Source organism: Cyprinus carpio, chromosome A4 (genome assembly GCF_018340385.1).
Source record: "Cyprinus carpio isolate SPL01 chromosome A4, ASM1834038v1, whole genome shotgun sequence".
Lineage (NCBI taxonomy): Eukaryota > Metazoa > Chordata > Actinopteri > Cypriniformes > Cyprinidae > Cyprinus > Cyprinus carpio.
Genome location: NC_056575.1, coordinates 13,859,790 through 13,881,598, shown reverse-complemented (window position 1 = coordinate 13,881,598; position 21,809 = coordinate 13,859,790). Strand labels below are relative to the sequence as shown.

General features: G+C 36.4%; 3 protein-coding genes and 1 pseudogene across 6 annotated transcripts in view; 3 read left to right on the top strand and 1 right to left on the bottom strand.

The window, feature by feature from the left end:
- Positions 1–2,079, top strand: part of LOC122139410 — a 48,719-nt pseudogene extending 46,640 nt beyond the window's left edge.
- An 835-nt stretch (positions 2,080–2,914) lies between these two features.
- Positions 2,915–21,809, top strand: part of LOC109069083 — a 36,345-nt gene continuing 17,450 nt past the window's right edge. The window contains exons 1-4 of the mRNA XM_042736724.1: positions 2,915–2,975; positions 3,420–3,479; positions 3,939–4,013; positions 5,297–5,359. Of these exons, the coding sequence (XP_042592658.1) occupies positions 2,915–2,975; positions 3,420–3,479; positions 3,939–4,013; positions 5,297–5,359 (259 nt within the window). The remainder of the gene's footprint in view (positions 2,976–3,419; positions 3,480–3,938; positions 4,014–5,296; positions 5,360–21,809) is intronic.
- Positions 5,668–8,790, bottom strand: LOC109062344 (thyroid transcription factor 1-associated protein 26 homolog). Its single transcript, XM_042742115.1, has 3 exons — positions 8,386–8,790; positions 6,565–6,676; positions 5,668–6,380 (listed from the first exon to the last, which is right to left on the bottom strand). Exons 1-3 carry the CDS (start codon positions 8,649–8,651, stop codon positions 6,216–6,218), a joined length of 543 nt encoding a protein of 180 aa, XP_042598049.1. The 5' UTR covers positions 8,652–8,790; the 3' UTR covers positions 5,668–6,215.
- On the top strand, positions 9,285–21,567 carry LOC122140140 (methyltransferase-like protein 25). Of its 4 annotated transcripts, none has more exons than XM_042742081.1 (6): positions 9,285–9,672; positions 10,788–10,916; positions 11,243–11,853; positions 12,840–12,986; positions 21,256–21,319; positions 21,548–21,567. In XM_042742081.1, exons 1-5 carry the CDS (start codon positions 9,603–9,605, stop codon positions 21,271–21,273), a joined length of 975 nt encoding a protein of 324 aa, XP_042598015.1. In that variant the 5' UTR covers positions 9,285–9,602; the 3' UTR covers positions 21,274–21,319; positions 21,548–21,567. The 4 variants fall into 4 exon arrangements, with proteins under 4 accessions (XP_042598015.1, XP_042598008.1, XP_042598003.1 ...); XM_042742074.1 differs by lacking the exons at positions 21,256–21,319; positions 21,548–21,567 and adding exons at positions 14,103–14,113; positions 14,151–14,283; XM_042742069.1 differs by lacking the exons at positions 21,256–21,319; positions 21,548–21,567 and adding an exon at positions 20,307–20,481.

Sequence of the window (21,809 nt, the reverse complement as noted above, 5' to 3'; positions counted from 1 at the left end):
AAATACTGAATGATAAATAAATACTCTCTTCAGATTCCTCTCTGGCTCTTCATGATGGTCTGGTGCGGTTGTCTGGAGAGAGACAGTGTGAGGGGGAGGTGGAAGTTTTCATCCATCAGGTCTGGAGGAGAGTTCTGCTGGACTCCTGGAGTCTCACTGAATCCTCTGTGGTCTGCAGACAGCTGGGCTGTGGCTCTGTGCTGAACTTCTCCGGCTCCTCTTCATCCAGTCCTGAACCCAGTCATGAGTGTGTGACGGGCTTCCAGTGCTCTGGGAGTGAAGCTCATCTGGGGAACTGCAGCTCTCCACAAACTCTCAACTGCAGCTCCACACAACAGCTGTCAATCACCTGTATCGGTGAGAACAACAACATCTGGACAGATTCCTCAGTTGTTCGTGATCAATAATATGTTTTTCTGTCTCTGAATATCAGGTCGGGGGTCCATCAGGCTGGTGGGTTCTGGGGGAGACTGTGCAGGGAGGCTGGAGGTTTTTCACAGCGGCTCATGGGGGACAGTGTGTGATGACTCCTGGGATATTAAAGATGCTCATGTGGTGTGCAGACAGCTGCAGTGTGGAGTGGCCCTCAGTAACCAGCAGGTACCAGCCTGGTTTGGTCCTGGTTCTGGACCCATATGGCTGGATGAGGTGGAGTGTGAGGGGAATGAGACGTCCCTGTGGAGCTGCTCTTCTCCAGGCTGGGGAAAACATGACTGTCAACACAAGGAGGATGTAGGAGTCGTGTGCTCAGGTAAGCAGTACACTAGAGGAAATGTTTTTGATAGATAAAGTTGTTGAGTCGTGTGCTCAGGTAAGCAGTACACCATGTAATCATTAAACTCCATCGTGATCAGGAACGAAAGGAGTCTGAAGGGGTTTGTTTTGAGTTAATGACTGTCTGACTTTACAGTTCATGACTTCTTACCAAATATTTCATCACAAAATATTGATTTGAGAGTAAATTACTTTATAATTTTAAATGTATACTGTCTTCCTAAGAAAAAAAAAGTTAACTACAGCATACAGAACAAATCATATGGTTGCAATGATATTATTGTATTATTAAGACAGAATTTCTCTGTATTTTAATCACAAATTATGGAGTTATTTTTAATATGTTTTGCTTATCTGTTTTTATGCAATCTGTGCTTGCAGCATGCATCAGCCTCATATTAAATCACTGTTTTGGTACATATTTTAGCTTTATCACAAACTGAATTTTAATTGTTTTAATGCACATCCTTTTCTATCTAGAGTTTAAAGAGATCAGGTTAACTGAGGGCTGTGAAGGGAATGTGGAGGTTTTCTACAATGGATCCTGGGGTAATGTGTGCTGGAACCAGATGGACGGAGACACAGTGAGTCTGATCTGTCAAGAGCTGAACTGTGGAAGCTCTGGTGTTTTGTCTGATTCTACAGCAAGAGTGGAATCAGCTCCTAACTGGCTGGATAAAGTGAAGTGTCGACCACATGATTCCACTTTATGGCAGTGTCCATCTTCACCCTGGGGACAGAATGACTGTGGTGAAGATGAAGTGGCCAAAATCACCTGCTCAGGTTGGATAATATTTAAATCATTTAATATGGTCTCAGTAATAATCCTTCTGGGCGATTCTATAATTGCAGGTACATTTGGTGTCCATGGTCATTATTTTTTGTTTCACCTGCATTTATAAAATCACCTTCTGTACATACATTTTTATGTCTAATGGGGTAAGTAAACTTAAATGTTTCTGAGAACTAAAGTGAGCTGATGGGAAGAGTAAAATGATTTGTGAGGGTAAAAAGTTTAGCAGTTTTCACACTGACAATTGGTTTTCATTGAGAGATGTCAGATGTATCATCCTAATATTCTGTACACTTTTCTTTTTTTCTCATGTTATAATCTCAGAGGAGGAAACTCGTGAGTATCCTCAGAGTCATCTGACATGTTTTACCTCACCATCTCCTTACCAGAGACAGTGTGCAAGTAAGTTTATTCACAACAAATCTGTTGAATGTTTGTTAATGTAAGCCTATATTTTCCTAGCAAATTAGTGTTAAATTTTTAATATATGCATTTTTAAAGTAGGAATTATTTCCCTCAGAAAATAATCACAGTTTTAAAAGCCTCTAGCTTCATTATTAGTGTGTGTTTTGTTGTGAATGTTGTGCTGAAGCTGGTCAGTGCTGATGTGTGTGTTTTAGATCATCTTCCTCTCAGACTGAGTGGAGGGGAGGGCCGGTGCTCTGGGAGGCTGGAGGTGTATCATAACGCTGTGTGGGGCTCAGTCTGTGATGATCAGTGGGACATCAGCGATGCTCAGGTGGTCTGCAGGCAGCTGTGTTGTGGAGCAGCACTGAGGGCTGATGGGAATTCAGTCTTTGGTGCTGGTGAAGGTGTTGTGTGGATGAACAAAGTCGAGTGCAGAGGGAATGAGATTCACCTGTGGGACTGTCCTCTCTCCCTGAATAACTACACTGACTGCTCACACAAGAAGCTTGTTAGACTCAACTGTGATGTTAAGGTTAAGGTTGTTTTTAAAATTTTAGTGCTAATAATAGTTGATTGTTTAATTAGTCATTCACATGATTATTAATGTGTTTTGACAGACTTTTCAGATGTGTCAGTGTCCACTTCTCCTGCCACAACAACATCAGTTTCTCCTCCAGTGCGCTCAACATCAGTCGCTCCTCCACAAACTCCTCCACCAGTGTCTTCCCCAGTGCTTGTGATTGTTCTGGGAGTTGTGCTCTTACTGCTCTTAGTGCCACTGCTTATACTGATTCAGCAGAACAGAGTGATGAGGAGAGGTAGGAGAGATCCAGAGACTGTCATATTGTGTCTTATTCAGTGTGTGATCAGTCATGTGTTGTGAACTGACAGCAGGTTTGTCTGTCTACACTCACAGCTCTCTCTAAGAGGAGACACAGGATGATGTCTGAGGCCGTTTATGAGGAGATTCAGCACAGACACAATCACTTCACTCAGAGGGGTGAGACATGAGCCATCAATCTCATTTAATACCATTAATAAGAGTCTGTCAGACAGTTGATGTTCATCTATTATTAGTCCTGTTAAACCTCCTGCTTAAAACCACAGAATTCCTGACAGAAAACCACAGAGCTGCATGGTGTGTGTGTGTGTGTGTGTGTGTGTGTGTGAAAGATAGAGTGTGTGTGTGTGTGTGTGAGTGTGCCAGTGAGCTTCTTTTGCTTTGTGTATTTCTGGAATGCAGTGAGGAATGGGTTCATGTGAGGATACGTGTGTGTGTGTGTGTGTGTGTTTGCTAATTGGCCCAACAAAAACATTCTGTCTCTAATGTTTTTAAAATGCAAGTAATTTGTTGTGTTGTCACTAACACAATGCTTTATGATCCAGAGAAAATGAGGATTCAGTCTGTTTGTAATGATGAACATGTTCTGCTTTTCTTTAACAGGGAGTCTTATCTCTGAAGAACTGCATTCTGGGTATGAAGATGCTGATGAGCTTCTCTCAGGTTAGAGAGCTGAAATATATTCAAATTAATACCTAAAAATAAAGCATTTGATGTTCAAACTCAATGAAAAATAAAATGTAATTCACACTCAAAATCATACAAATATAATTCTTCCAGTAAATTAAATATGTCACCAGTGACTCAACTGTTCATAACACTAAAATCTTATTTGAAATAGAAACACTGCATGCTATGATGATGTCAACAATGACAGGTCTCAAGACCTGCAAGAGAAAATATTACATTTTGTTTCTAAAAAATATTCCTATATGCCCAAATATGGTGTTCCTGTGGCTCAGTGGTAGAGCATTGCGTTAGCAGAGCAAAAGGTTGTGGGTTCAATTCCCAGGGAACACATGTTAGGTAAAAAAATGTTAGCCTGAATGCACTGTAAGTCGCTTTGGATAAAAGTGTCTGCTAAATGCATAAATGTAATGTAAGATATACCTCATGATGCAGAAGAGATGAAGCAAATCACACCGGGATACTATGATGATTTCATCACTGATGGACTGAAACCAGATCGTGAGACAGGTATTACTCTGTTATTCTGTAATTAGATTAAATATTTAAAATACATAAAGCAGGTATGTCCAGTCCTGCTCCTGGAGGGCCAAGAGTTTAGTTTCATCCAGCTCCAACACACTTGTCTGGAAGTTTCTAGCGTGTGCTACTCAGGTGTATAATTTGTGTCCTTCAGTTGCCTACAATCCAATTCATGAAAAATTAATTATCTGAAAATGAAAATCAACAGTGAGTTTGTTCCATTTCCTTATGTTTTGCAATACAAATAATATATATTATATATATATATATATATATATATATATATATATATATATATATATATATATATATTTATTTATTTATTTATTTATTTATTTTAGGTGAAAGCATTATGTTTTTATTTGTTTAGTTGTAAAGGAATCACATAATGCTAGACTATGTGTAATGTAAACCAGTGAGAGACCACAGACAGTCATTACCTGTACTGCATTAAAAGAAAGTCAGTTAATAAAAAAAATTTTTCAGCATTAAGTATTATTCAAATTATAATTCTAGTAGTATTTTTCTGCTGTGACATAGACATGTGCACTAAGTAGACCGTATCATTCTGGCATTTAATGCTGAGAGGACTCTAGCCTTGAATCCTCAGAAGGACTGGACTAGGAAGGATGTATCCTCACTAGGATGTGTGTTCTATTTGAGAAGCACTTAGTGAGTCTGAAGACCTTGATTACTTTGGTTCAGGACAGGTGTGTTTGAATAGGGTTGGAGCTAAACTCTGCAGGACAGTGTCCCTTCAGGAACAGGTTTGGACATCTCTGATATAACATATTTTTCTCTCTCTTTATATAGTTATTTTTTTTTTTATTTGTGTTTGTGTTAAAATGAGCTATGATGATGTCACGATGAGCGAACAGAACTCTGATATTAAAAAAGGTGTTTTACCTTTTTTAGTATGTTTAACATAATACCTTTTAAAATTATGCTCAGTACTGATATGATGATGTGACATTTGTTCTGTTTGTATCTTCATGTATGTGTAGTGGACACACTAGATCATTATGATGACGTCATCATTATTGAACAGAACTGTCAAGGTGTAACGAGTGAGTCACACAGAACTACAATTTAATATCACTCTTATATATGTTTTTATGATATTTCAAGGTGTAACGAGTGAGTTAATGATCATCATCATGGCTTTATCAGGTTTAATCTAACAGTCTCAGACAGTCATGAGGAGAATGAGATGAATGACACAAGCTGTGTTACACATTACAATGTGAGGTTTTATTTCACATGTGTATCAGAGGGAGATCAGGAGGAGTATGATGATGTGAAGAACAGCAATGAAGATGAGAGAAACCTGTTAGGTATGTTTTTTGTCATCTTTTTACATAAATCTAATTTTAATCATTATGTCACTCATTTAAACCCTATTTAAACTAAACTGTGATGCATTTATAAAAATGAACATGAATTTGCTTGTTTTTTTAAAACAGACTATGATGATGTGGGGGAGGAGTCAAATAAAGAAGGAGGGGCCATATGACTCAATGGCCACACCCTCTGCCTCTGTTCATGAAATCATATTACAGTTACTGGAGCTGCTGGGAGCTTCTCATATTGCTATTAATGCATCAGTGCCTTATGTTTTTATGTTATTTTAAATATCTTTGTATGAAAAGTTAGATGCTTTGCAAAATTCAGTATCAACAGATTTAAATATTTGTATTTTAGCATTTGGTCTTTTATTACTATTTTGATATCAATGCTTTTCACCTAATAAACAAAAGATATCATTCCATCATCATGTCACAAAAATACTTTTAAAAGAGTCGTTAGAGAAAAGAAGAAAGTTATGCTATAAATGTTTAAGAAAGTATTTTAAGGCACTGCTGTACTTTTAGGCTGCTGACAGCATTATTTACCATAAATATAATGATAAAAATAGATTTACCAGATAATAGATATTATAAAGCTTCATGTTTTTCCATAAGCTTACTGTCATAGCATTAGTTCTGTACTGTTAGCTTGAATTAACTTAAGAAGAGTATAATTTAATATTTTATTTACTTACAAGAAATATTACTGGGAAAGAAAAAGGTATGCAAAAGTATACTAGACACATCCTTGAGGTACACCAAAAAAAAAAAAAAAAAAAAAAAAAAAAAAAAACCTGCACAGTTTATTGTGTGATTACAGTCTGATTTTATGGATGATACTGAATTATTTGCGCTGAGCTTCAATCTTTTGCAGCAACAGCTCCATATGCAGGTTAAGGTTGGGCTGACCCTTTTTGGTTTTTCTTTTCAACAACTGATATGTTGCTGTTTTCTTCTCCTTGTATTTCTTCAGAGCCTCCTCTCGCTGAGCTTTGTCTTTCAAGAATTCCTACACACACACACATAATAAAACATGCATCAATCATTTGCCAAAGAATGTAAAAGATGATTAAACTGTGTATGTTTACATGACATAATGGGCCCTTCCTTAATGACAGGAGATTCATTAGGGAATAGAAAACTGTACAAGAATTACATCATACTGATACATTTGCTAGGTTTTATTTCCTCACCTCTCTTTTTGGTGCTCGTTCCTCCTTTATCCTTTCATATTCTTGTTTTGTCTTCTGATACGATGACATTTTCTGCTTCTGCTTTCTTTGGATGAATGGAGTCTTGTGGGAGCTGATGACACAAATCAGAAATCAGGAATGTGGCTTTGTATATTTGTGTGTGTATATACACTGCTCAAAAATATTAAAGGAACACTTTGAAAACACATCAGATCTCAATGGGGAAAAATATCATGCAGGATATCTATACTGATATAGACTGGGTTATTTGTTAGGAATGAAAAGATGCCACATTGTTTAATGGAAATGAAAAGTATCAACCTACAGAGGGCTGAATTCAAAGACACTCAAAATGAAAAAAGAATGCAGCAGGCTAGTCCATTAAGCTGAAATTTCATTGCAGCAACTCCAAATGGTACTCAGAAGTTTGTATGGCCCCCACGTGCTTGTATGCATGGCTGACAACGTCAGGGCAGGCTCCTAATGAGACGAAGGATGGTGTCCTGGGGCATTCCCTCCCAGATCTGGACCAGGGCATCACTGAGCTCCTGGACAGTCTGAGGTGCAACCTGGCGACGTCAGATGAACTGAAACATAATGTCACAGAGGTGTTCTATTGGATTTAGGTCAGGCGATCGTGGGGGACATTCAATGGTATCAATTCCTTCATCCTCCTGGAACTGACTGCATACTCTCACCACATGAGGCCGGGTATTGTCGTGCACCAGGAGGAACAAAGACCCAATGGACCAGCGTAGGGTCTGACAACGGGTTCAAGGATTCCATCCCGATACCTAATGGCAGTAAGTGTGCCATTGTCTAGCCTGTAGAGGTCTCTCTGTTCCTCCATGGATATGCCTTCCCAGACCATCACTGACCCACCACCAAACCGGTCATGCTGAACAATGTTACAGGCAGCATAATGTTCTCCACGGCTTTTCTAGACCCTTTCACGTCTGTCACGTGCTCAGGGTGAACCTGCTCTCATCTGTGAAAAGCATAGGGTGTCAGTGGCAGACCTGCCAATTCTGGTGTTCAATGGCAAATGCCAATCAAGCTACACGGTGCCAGGCAGTGAGCACAGAGCCCACTAGAGGACGTCAGGCCCTCAGGCCACCCTCATGAAGTCTGTTTCTGATTGTTTTCTCAGACGTATTCACACCAGTGGCCTGCTGGAGGTCATTTTGTAGGGCTCTGGCAGTGCTCATCCTGTTCCTCCTTGCACACAAAGGAGCAGATACAGGTCCTGCTGATGGGCTTAAGGACCTTCTACTGCCCTGTCCAGCTCTCCTAGAGTAACTGCCTGTCTCCTGGAATCTCCTACATGCTCTTGAGACTGTGCTGGGAGATACAGCAAACCTTCTGGCAATGGCACATATTGATGCGCCATCCTGGAGGAGTTGGACTGCCTGTGCAAACTTTGTAGGGTCCAGGTATCCCCTCATGTTACCAGTAGTGACACTGACCCTAGCCAAATGCAAAACTAGTGAAAAAACAATCAGAAAAGATGAGTAGGGAAAAAAATGTCAGTGGCCTCCACCTGTAAAACCATTCCTGTTTTGGGGGTTTTCTAATGGTTGCCCATCTAGTGCACCTGTTGTTAATTTTATTAACATCAAAGCAGCTGAAATGAATTAACAACCCCCTTTGCTACGTAACTGACCAGATCAATATCCCAGAAGTTTAATTTACTTGATGCTATACTCTGATTAAAAAGTGTTCCTTTATTTTTTTTGAGCAGTGTATATTGATGCTATACTCTGATTAAAAAGTGTTATTTTTTTATATATACACACACACACATACTAGCTGTTACTGTACCTGTCAGACTCAGCTGGTTCATTAGCTGAATCAGAGGCAGTAGTTTTGTCAGTCGTTGTGTTTGAGATGTGTTTCTCAGTGAAAGGAGAATCCAGCACTGTTTTTAGTTCATCGTCTGCCTCTGTCTCTTCATCTACTGCTCTCCCTTTACATCTTTTCTTCTTTTTTTCTTGTTCTTCTTCATCTAGTCGTTGTCTTTCAGCCAGGTATAGATGTCTCAGATGCTCGGGATATTCCTTCTCTAACTGGATTTTTGATGCTTGCATTTTCTTCCTCTCTTTTCAAAGAAGTTTGTTGTATTCATGTTTTATTTTCTCCTTCCTTTTGAAAGCAAACCCCTGACCTGAGAAAGAATGAGAGAGAGATGAGATTCAAACAGAATACATTTCAAGTTTAGTCCTTTTTATGCACACTATGAACTATTTATTGTATATACTGGTTGATAGTGTAAATACAATATCGCAAAAGAAGCCTTGGATTAATTTTCTTTTAAGGAAATGGTATAAACACTTTAAAAAATGTATGTAACCAACATTGATGCCAAGAAAGCATATCTAAGAACTAGGCACGTGCGATTTTTTTTTCTCATTTCAGACGTCTTTAATTGACCCTTATGTCAAATTAGTTTATTCAGTGTTAATTTTCTACATCGAAAACACATTTAAAACTTTGTTCTCCGGAACCCATTTTCTTTTCCTTTTGGCGCTGTGTGATAAACCACCATGTGCAAATTTGTTATTAAAGCATTTTCCTCTATTTGGACCTTTACTTTTTGCATTTTGTTTTAAAGGTGCCATGTCTCAAGTTAACTTAACATCTGCTCACACTAGTATGTGGAGAAAACCGTTTTTTTTGGTGTTTAGTTTTTGAATTTTGTTTTAAGGGTGGTATGTAGGCATTACTTATAAAAAAAAAATATATAAAAAACGCCATTTTTGTGAGGGCAACATATTCGATTTCCCCATTCAACAAAACGCAGACTGGTACACCCAACATGGCCGCACATTCGGTCGCTCAGTGAATCATTTCCTGATTTGACTACTTGTGTCTTAAATACTGTGTCAGCAGCTGCTGTTCACGCTAAATATTCTCACTTTTCTATGCCCGTAAACAATGACATTTAATGACAAGCACTTAAGCACTTTCTCTCCATATCGTTAAGTATCTCTAATGCGCACACTGTGGACTTTTACACGCGTGATGTTTGGAGCGCGTTCATGTATGTGAGTCCAGAGGAAGTGTTACGTGCTATCAGTTCCTCACAAGACCGCATGAGGGCGATAGAAGGTAAGAGGCGCTCAACCTGATTTACAGTGCATCCTTTTTTTATTATTATATATATATATATATATATATATATATATATATATATATATATATATATATATATATATATACACACACACAGTACAGGTCAAAAGTTTGGAAACATTACTATTTTTTAATGTTTTTGAGAGAAGTCTCTTCTGCTCATCAAGCCTGCATTTATTTGATCAAAAATACAGAAAAAACAGTAATATTGTGAAATATTATTACAACTTAAAAATAAAAGTTTTCTATTTTAATATACTTTAAAAAAATAATTATTCCTGTGATGCAAAGCTGAATTTTTCAGCATCATTACTCCAGCCTTCAGTGTCACATGTAGCATCCAGTCTATCACATGATCATTTAGAAATCATTCTAATATTCTGATTTATTATGAGTGTTGGGAAACAGTTCTGCTGTCTAATATATTTGATGAATAAAAGGTTAAAAAGAACTGCATTTATTCAAAAAAAAAAAAAAAATAGAATAATATATGTTCTAATAATATATATTCTTTACTATCACTTTTTGAATTAATTTTAAAAGTATTGAATTTATTTAAAAAAAAGAAAGAAAAAAAATTACTGACCAGTAGTGTATATTGTTATTACAAAATATTTATATTTATATATTTATATATTTGCTTCTTTTTTTTTTTTTTTTTTTTTTTTTTATTTATTCATCAAAGTATCCTAAAAAGTATCACATGTTCGGAAAAAATATTAAGCAGCAGAACTGTTTTTCAACTTTGATAATGAATCATCATATTAGAATGATTTCTAAAGGATCATGTGATAATGATCCTAAAAATTCAGCTTTGCATCACAGAAATAAATGATAATTTAAAGGTTAATAAATTTGAAAAAACAATTATTTTAAATTGTAATAATATATTCACAATATTTTTTTCTGTGTATTTTTGATCAAATAAATGCAGGCTTGATGAGCAGAAGAAACTTCTTTCAAAAACATTAAAAATAGTAATGTTTCCAAAAACTTTTGACCTGTACTGTGTGTGTGTGTGTATATATATATATATATATATATATATATATGCTTTTAGAGAAGGAAAACACCACCTTTGGTTTCTGCAGTGCCTCAAAGAAGTTGGTGTGTCATATCAGCCCTGCTGAGGGCAGCGAAAGCCCACTGTTTGGGGGTCTGTATGCAGCTGGAAGATCTGATGCAGGATCTGAGAGTGATGACTGGAGACATTATAGAAGGTAATTGTAGTCAGATCAGAAGCACTGAAAAACATATTTACATTCCACTGGATCTTTATTGGGATTATTATGCATGTCACATTCAGGTGATTAGATGTAATAATTCATGCACTGTCTGTTATTGCCCTATGATTGTCAGCAGACAAAGTTATTGGACCAGATGAGTTTATGAACTGTAAGAAGGCCCATGAGGTTCAGGCAGTGTCTGAGGTTGTGGCTTGTTTGGCCAATTGCTGTTGAGTCAAACAGATACATTTTTTTTAAATGTAATTTAGTTTAAAACAAACTGAATTTAATCTTTTTCATCATCTGTTTCTTCATCTCAGGTGATAGACGTGGGTTCAGGGAAAGGCTACCTGTGCTCCTCTCTGTCCATGCGGTTCAACCTGCAAGTGTTCGGATCGACTCCTCCAGCTCCAACACACATGGAGCTCAGGAGAGGAACAGGAAATTGAAGAAGTTCTCCAAAGCATATCAGAAACTGGACAGAGCCACTAAGAAACAACCTTTGGACAGTGAGGATGGGAGTAAACAACACTGCAGAAACTCTGAAAACAGTGATGGCCACAAAAACTTTATTACTAAGGAAAAGGAAAGTTTTGGGGCTCAACTAGAAACCAGTGCTTTATCAAAACAAGTCACCAATGATTTATCCACTTCAGATAATGCTGCAGAATGTCCATTAGACCCAAATGATTCAGATTCAGGAAGCAGCTTCCTCAGTATGCTGTCTCTGGACGTCATAGAGAACGTCTCTCCCCGCGTCCACCCCAGCCTGCTGAGTCTGGAGGAAAGAGAGAAGAGAAAGAGAGAATATGCAGAGGAAAGCTCGAGAAGAGAAGAGAGGGGGAACGACAGAGACAGCAACCTGTTTTCCCCTTTGACCTCATATATCAGTGCAGAAACTGAGCTCAAGACACTGATCACAGAGCTGGAGGTGAAGAGAGGTCCTAATACAGGGGGCTCTGACCAAGGGAGAAAAGTATAATAATAATAATAATAAACCAATTATTTAATTTATTATTATTATTATTATTTAATAAAAATAATTATTATTACTTATTCACCATGAAATAATTAGCAAATACTTTAATAAAAATAATTATTATTATTTATTCACCATGAAATAATTAGCAAATACATGACAAAATAAATTATTATATTAATATTATTATTTATTATTCATTCAAAAATTAAATAACCAGGGCAGGAAAAATTGTGTACATGTAAAACAACAGCAACAGTAATAATAATAATAATAATAATAATAATAATAATAATAATAATTTATTAAATCATATTTAATAATAATAATTTATTAATAATTATTATAATATTAAAATGTGAAAATAATATATATATATATATCTATATATATATATATAATATATATATAATATATACTAATAAATATATATATATATATATAATATAAAAAAGTATAATTATGGCTACTACTATACTACTAATTATAATAACATGATTAGAATTATTATTATTATTATTATTAATGAATTAATTTTACATTGTTGTTTTTGTAATATCATAACATATAATATAATGCTTAAAATACTAATTAGGTGCTCAAATTGTGTTTTACCATGTTAGTTGAAGCATTATGTTTTTGCATTGTAAATGTGTTGTGAATTTATTTCATATGACATTCTCTCAGGATCAAATAATTCATGTATACTAAACTCATATAATAGCACAAGAGAATCTCTGTGCTGTACTAGTGTTCCAGCTGTGGGCTTTGATTATGGAACTGAAGTTGTTCCTTTATATGCTACATTGCTCGGAGCTGAAGTTGTTCTATTGCTTCATGATAATTAGGTGAAATTGTGCCAAAAAATGTAGAGGGACTTGGATGTGTCCATAGCAAATTATGATCAGTGAGTTTCTTTTTCACTGGCTGGTGTCCAGGATGCAGTTCTGGTTGGTCTGCATACATGTGGAGATTTGGCCCCCAGCACTCTGCGGATGTTCAGGGCCAAACAGGAGCTGTGTGCTGTTTGCAGTGTGAGCTGCTGCTACACCTGCTCTCTGAAGAGTTTGATCAGGACAGACAGGGTAAGAAAACCTTCTGTCCTTCCTGTCTCTCTCTCTCTCTCACACACACACACAAAAAAAAAAAAAAACACATACAAAAAATATGTGGAATGATCATATGTGGACAGATCAGACTCTATCAGACTGGGTGCCCAAGTCAAGACAAGACAAGCTGTGTGTAATTGCATTTCTCTGTATAATGTTCTTTCAGCAATGTGTAGCTCTGTAGCAATACTGGGTGTAAAAAAAGGTACAAAAATAGTAATTTTAATTATTATTATTATTATTATTATTATTATTGTTGTTGTTGTTTTTTATGTATAAAATGCATTTTTATATAAATGAATGTTTTTGTTGTTGTTTATTTGTTTATTAAATAGGTAAATTATATAATAATAATAATAATAATAATAATAATAATTATTATTATTATTACAAATATATACCATTCTTACAATTATGATATTAATTATTATTCAAAAATGAATGAAATCTTGTATAACAGTTGTAATAATAACTACAACATTGATAATAAATGTGTCATTCATTATAAAATAATTAATCAAAATTATTATAATTATATCTATTATTTTAAAATGAATAATATATTATTATATAATGAATAATAAATAGTTGTTTAGTAAGTAAAATTGTGTAACTCATTATTTAATAATACTTTTATTATTAGAAAAATATACTAATTTTTAATTATACATTTAATTTTAATGAATTGTAAAATAATAATAATTATTATTATTATTATTATTATTTAAATTTTACTAGGCTCCAAAACAACTCCATTAGTCTCCACTGACTTTCATTGTGTGGACAAAAAGCACTCTGTTTTTCAAAATATCTTTGTTTGTGTTCCGCAGAGAAATGAAGTCATATAGCTTTGTAACAACATGAGAATAAGTAACTGTTGACAGAATTTTTATTTATAGGTGGACTTTTCCTTTTCCTTTGCCTTGGTGTTAGTTTTAAGAGAGCATGTGGTTTCTGTCTGTCTCTCTCTTTCTCATAAAGGAGACAGCACAGAAAGGATTGGAGTGCCTTCAAAATCTGATATTTTGATCACATTATTACTGTGCTATGAAGCACTAGGGCTGCAATAACATCTCATTGTCTTTTTTAAAGCCTGGTGATCACATCACAGGCTCTCGATTGCTGCAGGGACAGTGTGTGCATCACAAACACTCTCCCCTTCACCAGACTGTCTGTTTGATCACTAACTCAAGAAGAGGCAGTACAACATATGGTGTTTCAGCATGATGATGTCAGAGTTTTCAGGGCTTCAGCGGCTCGCTTTACAAGACAAGCAAAAAGAAGAAAGAACACATATGAAATCAAACAAATGCAGAGTTCCAGTGAAAAAGCACATTGTGTCCTTTAGTCTCAAAACCCTGTAAAGATTACAGCATGCTGTGCATTTAAAGGTGAAGTGTGTCATTTTTTTGTGTCACTAGCAGCATCCCACAGATTCATGAAGATTTTGCATAGAATTTCACTTGCCTGAGCAGAATTGACTGCCGTGATCTTTTCATTTTGACAGCGTAATACTTTTTACATAATATCTCCTCTCAGGCCTTGCATTTGCTGACTCAATTCAGAAGAGCCCACGCAATGTCTCCTACTTAAACAGAAAACAGGAAGTCCCACCCACAAACATCATTTGTTAAGCAGTCGCTTATTTATAGTGCATTAAATTAATATTTTCATTAAAATAATAATAATAATAATAATAATAAAATAAATACACACCTCAGTTTTAAACTGTTTTATTATAAAATTCAAACTGAAGATCCTTCAGTTTAACACCCCACGGCAACTGGTCTCCTTAAGACAGTCTTGAAGTTCATTCGCAGTCAAACGTTTCATAATGAAATTGCTGATATTGTTTTGCACACTGTCCCTCTCTCAGGCATTTTTTAAAGCACATTTCATTCTGTATCTCACACATTTTTCAGGCCTGTGCTGGACTCTGGATCCTGTTCAGTTTGGCTTGGTTTAGATTAGCATGATAGCTGGAGTAAACAGTGTTTATCTGCGTCCACCAATAGTCCTCAAACCACAGCGTGGGTCTTGTTTGAGTGGCATGTGTTCAACAGGTTCTCATCCACATAATGTTTAGCTTTCAGTTTAAAATGCAATAAAAAGTTTTGGGTTGTTAAGATTTTTAATGTTTTTGAAAGAAGTCTCTTATGTTCACCAAGGCTGCTTTTATTTGTTCAAATATACAATAAATACAGTATTATTGTGAACATTTTTTACGATTTAAAATAAGTTTTCTATTTTAATATATATTTTAAACTATAATTTATTCCTGTGATTGCAAAGCTGAATTGTCAGCAGTCATTCTTTTAGTCTTTAGTGTCACATGATCCTTCAGAAATCATTCTAATACGCTGATTTGCTGCTCTAGAAACATTTTATTATAATCAAGGTTGAAAATGGTTGGAAAACACTTTTTACATGACTCTTTGATAAACAGAAAGTTCAAAAGAACAGCATTTATTTGAAATAGACATCTTTTATAACATGATAAATGTCTTTACTGTCATCTTTGATCAATTTTAATGCATCCTTGCTCACTACAAGTATAATTTCTTTTAAAAAGTGAACAGTATTTTTATGTTAGAAGCTGTTTGATTTCATCTGTTTGTTTGTGTTGTTTTTGTGGCTGTTGCTCAGGGTGTGTTGATGGTTGTGTGTGGTTTCTCTATGAGTCAGTACCTGAAGGCTCAGGCGTGTTTCTGGCTGACTCACACGTCACAAATAACATCACATTGCCCGCGCATCTTCAACCACATCCTTTGCTTATTAGCTGATGACAATCTGCATCAAATTTTAACTCTAAAATATATTTTTTAGAATATATCTCTTTTTAGGTGTTATGTTTTTTGTATATGAGCACATAATGCGATTTAAACTAGGAAAAGCAACTATCAAACAAATGATATCATGTGTTTAGTTATCACAAGGGGGTAAGTCGTGGCCCTCACAGTTAGAGTGTTGGACTTGCAATCCAAGGGTTGCGAGTTTGAGTCTCGGGACGGCCGGCAAGAATTGTATGTGGGGGGAGTGTGAATGTACAGCGCTCTCTCCACCTTCAATACCATGACTGAGGTACCCTTGAGCAAGGCACCGAACCCCCAACTGCTCCCCAGGCGCCGCAGCATAAATGGCTACCCACTGCTCCGGGTGTGTGTGTTCACTGCAATGTGTGTGCACTTTGGGTGGGTTAAAAGCAGAGCACGAATTCCGAGTATGGGTCACCATACTTCGTACGTCACCATACGTCACTTTTTTTCACTTTCAAGTTCAGTTCAAGCTTGTTTCCAGCAGACTCTTCACAAACTCTTTTTATTCCCCTCTCAGACTCTGGAGAGAGTGTCTGCTGGAGGAGGGGTGAGGGTTGATCGTGTCATATATCAATATTAATAATTCAATCAAAAACCCATTTCTCCTGCAGAATTTGCATAAAAAGAGGGCAGTCTCATGCAATCAAGGCTGTTTGCACAGCTGTTTTTGTCTTGTCGTGCCGGGACACAGGGCATCAAAGTATGTTAAGGACGTAACATTTCAATCACACGCTTGAGGTATTCAGCCAATCAGAATGCACTGGATAGCTGTCTAATCAGAGCACACCTCACTTTTCAGAATGATGAACTTTGTAAAAAAATGATGCGTTTCAGAAAGGCAGGGCATAGAGGAGCAACAGTAATGTACATTATGTGGAAAATAATGTGTTGTTTGAACCTTAAATCGCACAAACGCATTGCATTACACCAAATACACAACATAATGTTCTTTTTAGCAACATCATATGACCCCTTTAATCAAATGCATCTAATTGAACTCATTGGCACATTTAGTAGACTTCAGGGCCTGAAACAGATGTGGAGATATCCTAAATGTGCACTATTGGATCATGGTTGTGAAACACTGATCTAAAACATATTTACTGAGATTTAATCTCTGTGAAATCCAGCTCCATTCAATCCCACATTTGTCTGTGTGACAGGCCTGCTGTCTCTGTCCTTCTCATCATCACATTAATGCTTATTTAAATGTTTAAAACCTTTTCAGCATGCTTTACTGGACAAAACCCTGGGCATCTTTTACAGGTTTACTGTAGCGAAATGACCCATGAAATGATAGGTTTAGTGTAGCAGCCAATGTAGAAGGAAAGTGATAATTTGTGTAAACATCTCCAGTTGCTTCTGATTCCATTAAGATTAATTTATAGACTCCCAGGTGGAACCTAATCAGGCTTTACAGATCATTTCAAGGACCCAGTTGGGCACATCAGTGTTCATGCCATAATTGTTCCAATATCTCAACAAATTGACCTCCAACTTGCCAATCATATGTAATTAATTGATTTTCAACTGGTCAGGATATTTAAATACAGATTCAGCAAGTGCTGATCTACTCTGTGGCTCTTGGTGCTGTTACATTTACTGTTACTAGACTAAAATTTGTGGGCGAAATCCAGTCATTCCTGTAGGAATGCATGTGATTGGATTGAGAACAAAAACTTCTCCATGCAAATTTCCCTCATGTTTAAGTTGCATAGTTGCTGCATAGTTTAAAAGTGGTAGACAATGGACCTTTTTACACATTAAATTCTACAGAAATTTCACTAATGTGGACTGCAAATTTTAGCTGTAACTAGTTGTCCCTGTAGGAGTGATGCAAATAGTGTCTCACACACTGCATTTAAATGTTAAATCACAACCCGTGACCTTTAAATTTTTAGATGAAACCCAGTGTTAATTTAAACCCTAGAGATGCACACATGCATGCATCCTTCTCTGTCCTTCTTGAGTGACCAAAGATTGTGTGCTTACTTTTATGTCCTTCTTATCAAAATCGACCTTCTCACATAAAGGTCAACAGTCTTGCGTTCTTTCACCTCTTCCCCGGGGTTTAAGTTGTTTCGATTTATGTGTTTGTGTGTATAAGGCATAATCAAAGAATCTGGTGATTGATTTTCTGTGATTCTAGTCTCGGCTTCTGGGACTGGTTTCTGTCTCTGACTGTGGTCATGCACCAGCTGTTCGAATGCGCTTGCAATCCTAGGCTTCCAGAGCTCTGGAATATTGCATTCTGTGTCTGTTTTTTTAATCACGTCAAATGTTTTTCCTTGGAACGGTACAGAGGCTTGTCCACACTCCATGCACCAATGGTAATATCAATAAAAAATCGAATAAAGCATTCTTGGTATGAAATGCGCAACTCAACTAAAGGCAGAAGACGTCAGCCAGTGTTAATCCTACCGGGGGAAATTTATTTTTACATGTCTTCAGAGCAATGTTTGAGAGCCGGCATGTGATCTTGTGCCAATCGTGTTGACCATGTCCATATTCACTGCAGAGGATATGTTTCCCTTAATATTCTGGGGCATAATTCAGGGGCATAGTACACTTGTAGAGCAGCTGCTTCTTTGATTAATACAGTGGTTGCAGTTGAAGTTTAGTACTGTATGTCATCAGCAGTATTGCATTGTAAAAAAAAAAAAAAAAAAAAAAATATTCAAACAGACTTGTAGTTAAATGAAAGATTTGCGTAATAAATAAGGTTTTTAATTCTACCCAGTCGTAATATTCCTGCCCACTTCATTTTTTTTCATGTTTTGTTCATCTGTAACAGTCTTTAAACATGACCCTAGAAATGTGTAATGGGCCTCAAGGGGGATTTACAAAGAAACATTCATCACTTTTCCAGCTGTGTGATGAAATGCATGCTTAACAAGTTGTCTTGCGTATTGCTGAGAAGTTGCTGTAGTAACTTTGATATCTCCTGCAAATAAGCAGATAATGTTTTCTTTGTTTCGTATTTTTCAGAATCTCAATTGTTGCATTCGGTTTGATGGTTATCTGGTGTTTATTCAGTGGAGAGACTCTACAGTTTTATACTTTTATACTGCATTTTGATCACATTGAGGTTTTTGTTTCACTCTCATGTCCATATTGACAGCTGTTTTGTTACCCATGTAGATTTTTACTTAAATCATGATGTTTGCCATCCACAAAAATACAACAAAAGACGTATGCGGTCTATTTAAGCTCATCTTTATGACGGCAATCCTGGCTATTATAGGACTTAATATTAGTTCTGGAGCCCTGCATGGGCCTCAAATTTAGGCTCTAGCCCGGCCCTGGCCCAAGATGCTCAGACCCTAGCACGGCCCGTGTCCGACAGCTAATCAGAATTACTGGCCATTACAAGTCCGACCCAAGCCCATCTTTTTTTTTTCTTCTCCCAAAACAGCTTATACTACTGTTCCAGCTATTAAAATAGTTCAGGTTTGTATGTAATGGCAAAGTGACTATATTTTGTTTCAATTTTTTATTAAGTTTATTTAGAAAAACGTTTGGAGCAGTTTTTGTTTGTTAAATATGTTTTTGTTTTTTAAAGTTTGATCAATATAGCCTTATCAAATCATCACGACTTGCCTAAAATAAAATCTATAGATATAAAACAGTTCAAGCATATAACAGTGTTTAAATGTTAAACCTAGATAAATGTGTGCTGTATCCAGTAGTTTGTGCGGAGAGTGGAAGCTAAAGCGCACTTTGCAGGACATAGAGGCTCCAGCACGATCACTTGCATTTCTTTCAGTGAATATGCCGTCATTTTTGCTAAGGTAAGAGTAATACATCATTCGTAACTGTATCAGCAAATGTTGTCAGCAATTTTATAAACGTTGTGCTTTTATAAAATAAAGAAAACAAACATGATGCGCTTTCTGCCGTCTCGTCTTGAACAGGAGTGCTTCACAAAAATAAACCGAAACTCAGCAAATACATGCCTCACAGACATGATAAAAATATCTATAGAAAGCTTTAAATGACCACTTAACGGAATAAAACAAATCAAAAACAAAAACTCTTTCATTAGAAGGTTTTTTGAAACCTTGACTTTAAGTATTATAGGTCTATGCATTTGATAAACGCTCTTGGATGTAGTTGAATGCTTTTCAGGAACCGTAGCCAAGGAGAGCATGAAATGCCTCAGCTTTCCAGGATATTTCTTTATTCTTTTATCTGAAGTGTTTGCCACAGAAGTGTTCAGTGAAGCAAGCCTAATATAACCACACTGCTTATGACAAGAACATTTGTTAAGGTAACACCAACATGGAATCAATCAGCACTGAACCTGTAAAGGAAGTGTACTTTATTAGAAAAAGTACTAACCATGAAGAAGGTATACTTTCCCACACTTTGATAACGTCTAGCATTATATATAGCACAAGTTTAAAGAGTCTGGTTATGATTGTGTCCCTTCATTAATAACGTTGGGTGCAGGTGTAATTATTTCTTAATTTCTCTACAGGGACAGAAGTCTGAAGCAGAGCATTACTTCCTGAAGGCAATAGAGCTGGATCCTGCTAGAGGAAACTGCTATATGCATTACAGTACAATCTGATTTCCTTTCTGATTGATTTGATTCCCTTCTAATTTGTTTAATAAAGTGCTCAAATGCACTTGACATTTTATTTGATAGTGTCTTTAAATTTTCTTTAAATTTTTTTTATTTTTGTTTTGTTTTATTTTTGTTTTTATTTTGATATTTTTTTTTTTTTTGTTTGTTTTTTTTATTATTATACTGATTTTATGTAAATAAATGTATTTATGATATTTTTTTTTTTAAGCGTTTATTTTTTATTATTACAATTACGATTTTTTTTATATAGAGATATACTGAGGTTCACTATGCCTGATGCCACTCTCTCTTTCTTTGTATGTGTGTGTTTTTGGACGCTTGTTCTGCACTGATCTCTGACTGTTTGACCTGTGGGCTTCTGGTCTGCTGTGTTTGAGTTGTTTTCAATCCTGTGAGCTCCTCTGTGTTTGTTTCTGTCTGTCAGGTCAGTTTCTGTTGGAAGAGTCTCGTCTGGGAGAGGCAGCAGTGATGACTCCGAAAGCTGTAGAGCTGGACAGTTCTGAGTTTGATGTGGTGTTCTGCGCTGCTCATATGCTCAAGTGTGTGTGTGTGTGTGTGTGTGTGTGTGTGTGTGTGTGTGTGTGTGTGTGTGTGTGTGTGTGTGTGTGTGTGTGGTATTGTGTGGTTGTGTGTGTGTGTGCGTGTGAAAAACCTCCACACAGCTCGCATCTGCCAGTTTTTGTTTCAGGTGGTTTGCAGGTGGACTCCACTTCTTTCATCATCAACATCCATAGCCACTTGGCCAATAAATACATGGGACATATTGATTGCATATCTTGAACACCGCACTTGTTGTTGTTGCTAATAATAATAACTTAATGTGTGTTTTTGTCCACAGACAGGCCAGTCTGAATGAGGCAGCTGAAAGGTATTATGGGAAGGCAGCAGATTTAAGACCTGATGTAAGCACATGCTTTAGTCATTCTATTAGATGTTATGATGTTACCTAGCAGAATCAATTATTCTTTAACATGCATTATTTAATAACAAACTTTAAGATTAAAAGCATTGTCTTCCATCATACTCATTGCCTCTACTTTTTTAGAATGTCAGTTTTATTTATTTTTCTATTTTTTTAAACCTAGTTCTTTAGCCATCCTTAAGCTGATTAACTGTTTCTTGATTTCCAGCATCCAGCAGCTCTGATGAAAATCTCGGGGTGATTCCTCCATCTTAATGGGGAAGCTGAAGGAAGCTGAGAAGCAAACTACCTCCCTGTGGTGCTGCAGCTGCAAACCAGACCTCATCACTCAGTCCAAACCTCCACAAAACTCCTGAAATTGTCATGCAGAAACAGGGTCTACGAGCCTCCGGGACGTGATCTGCTGCTGGGACATCTGCTGATTATTTCATCTGTGGAAGTCTGATCTGATTTTGAGCTGGAATTTCCTG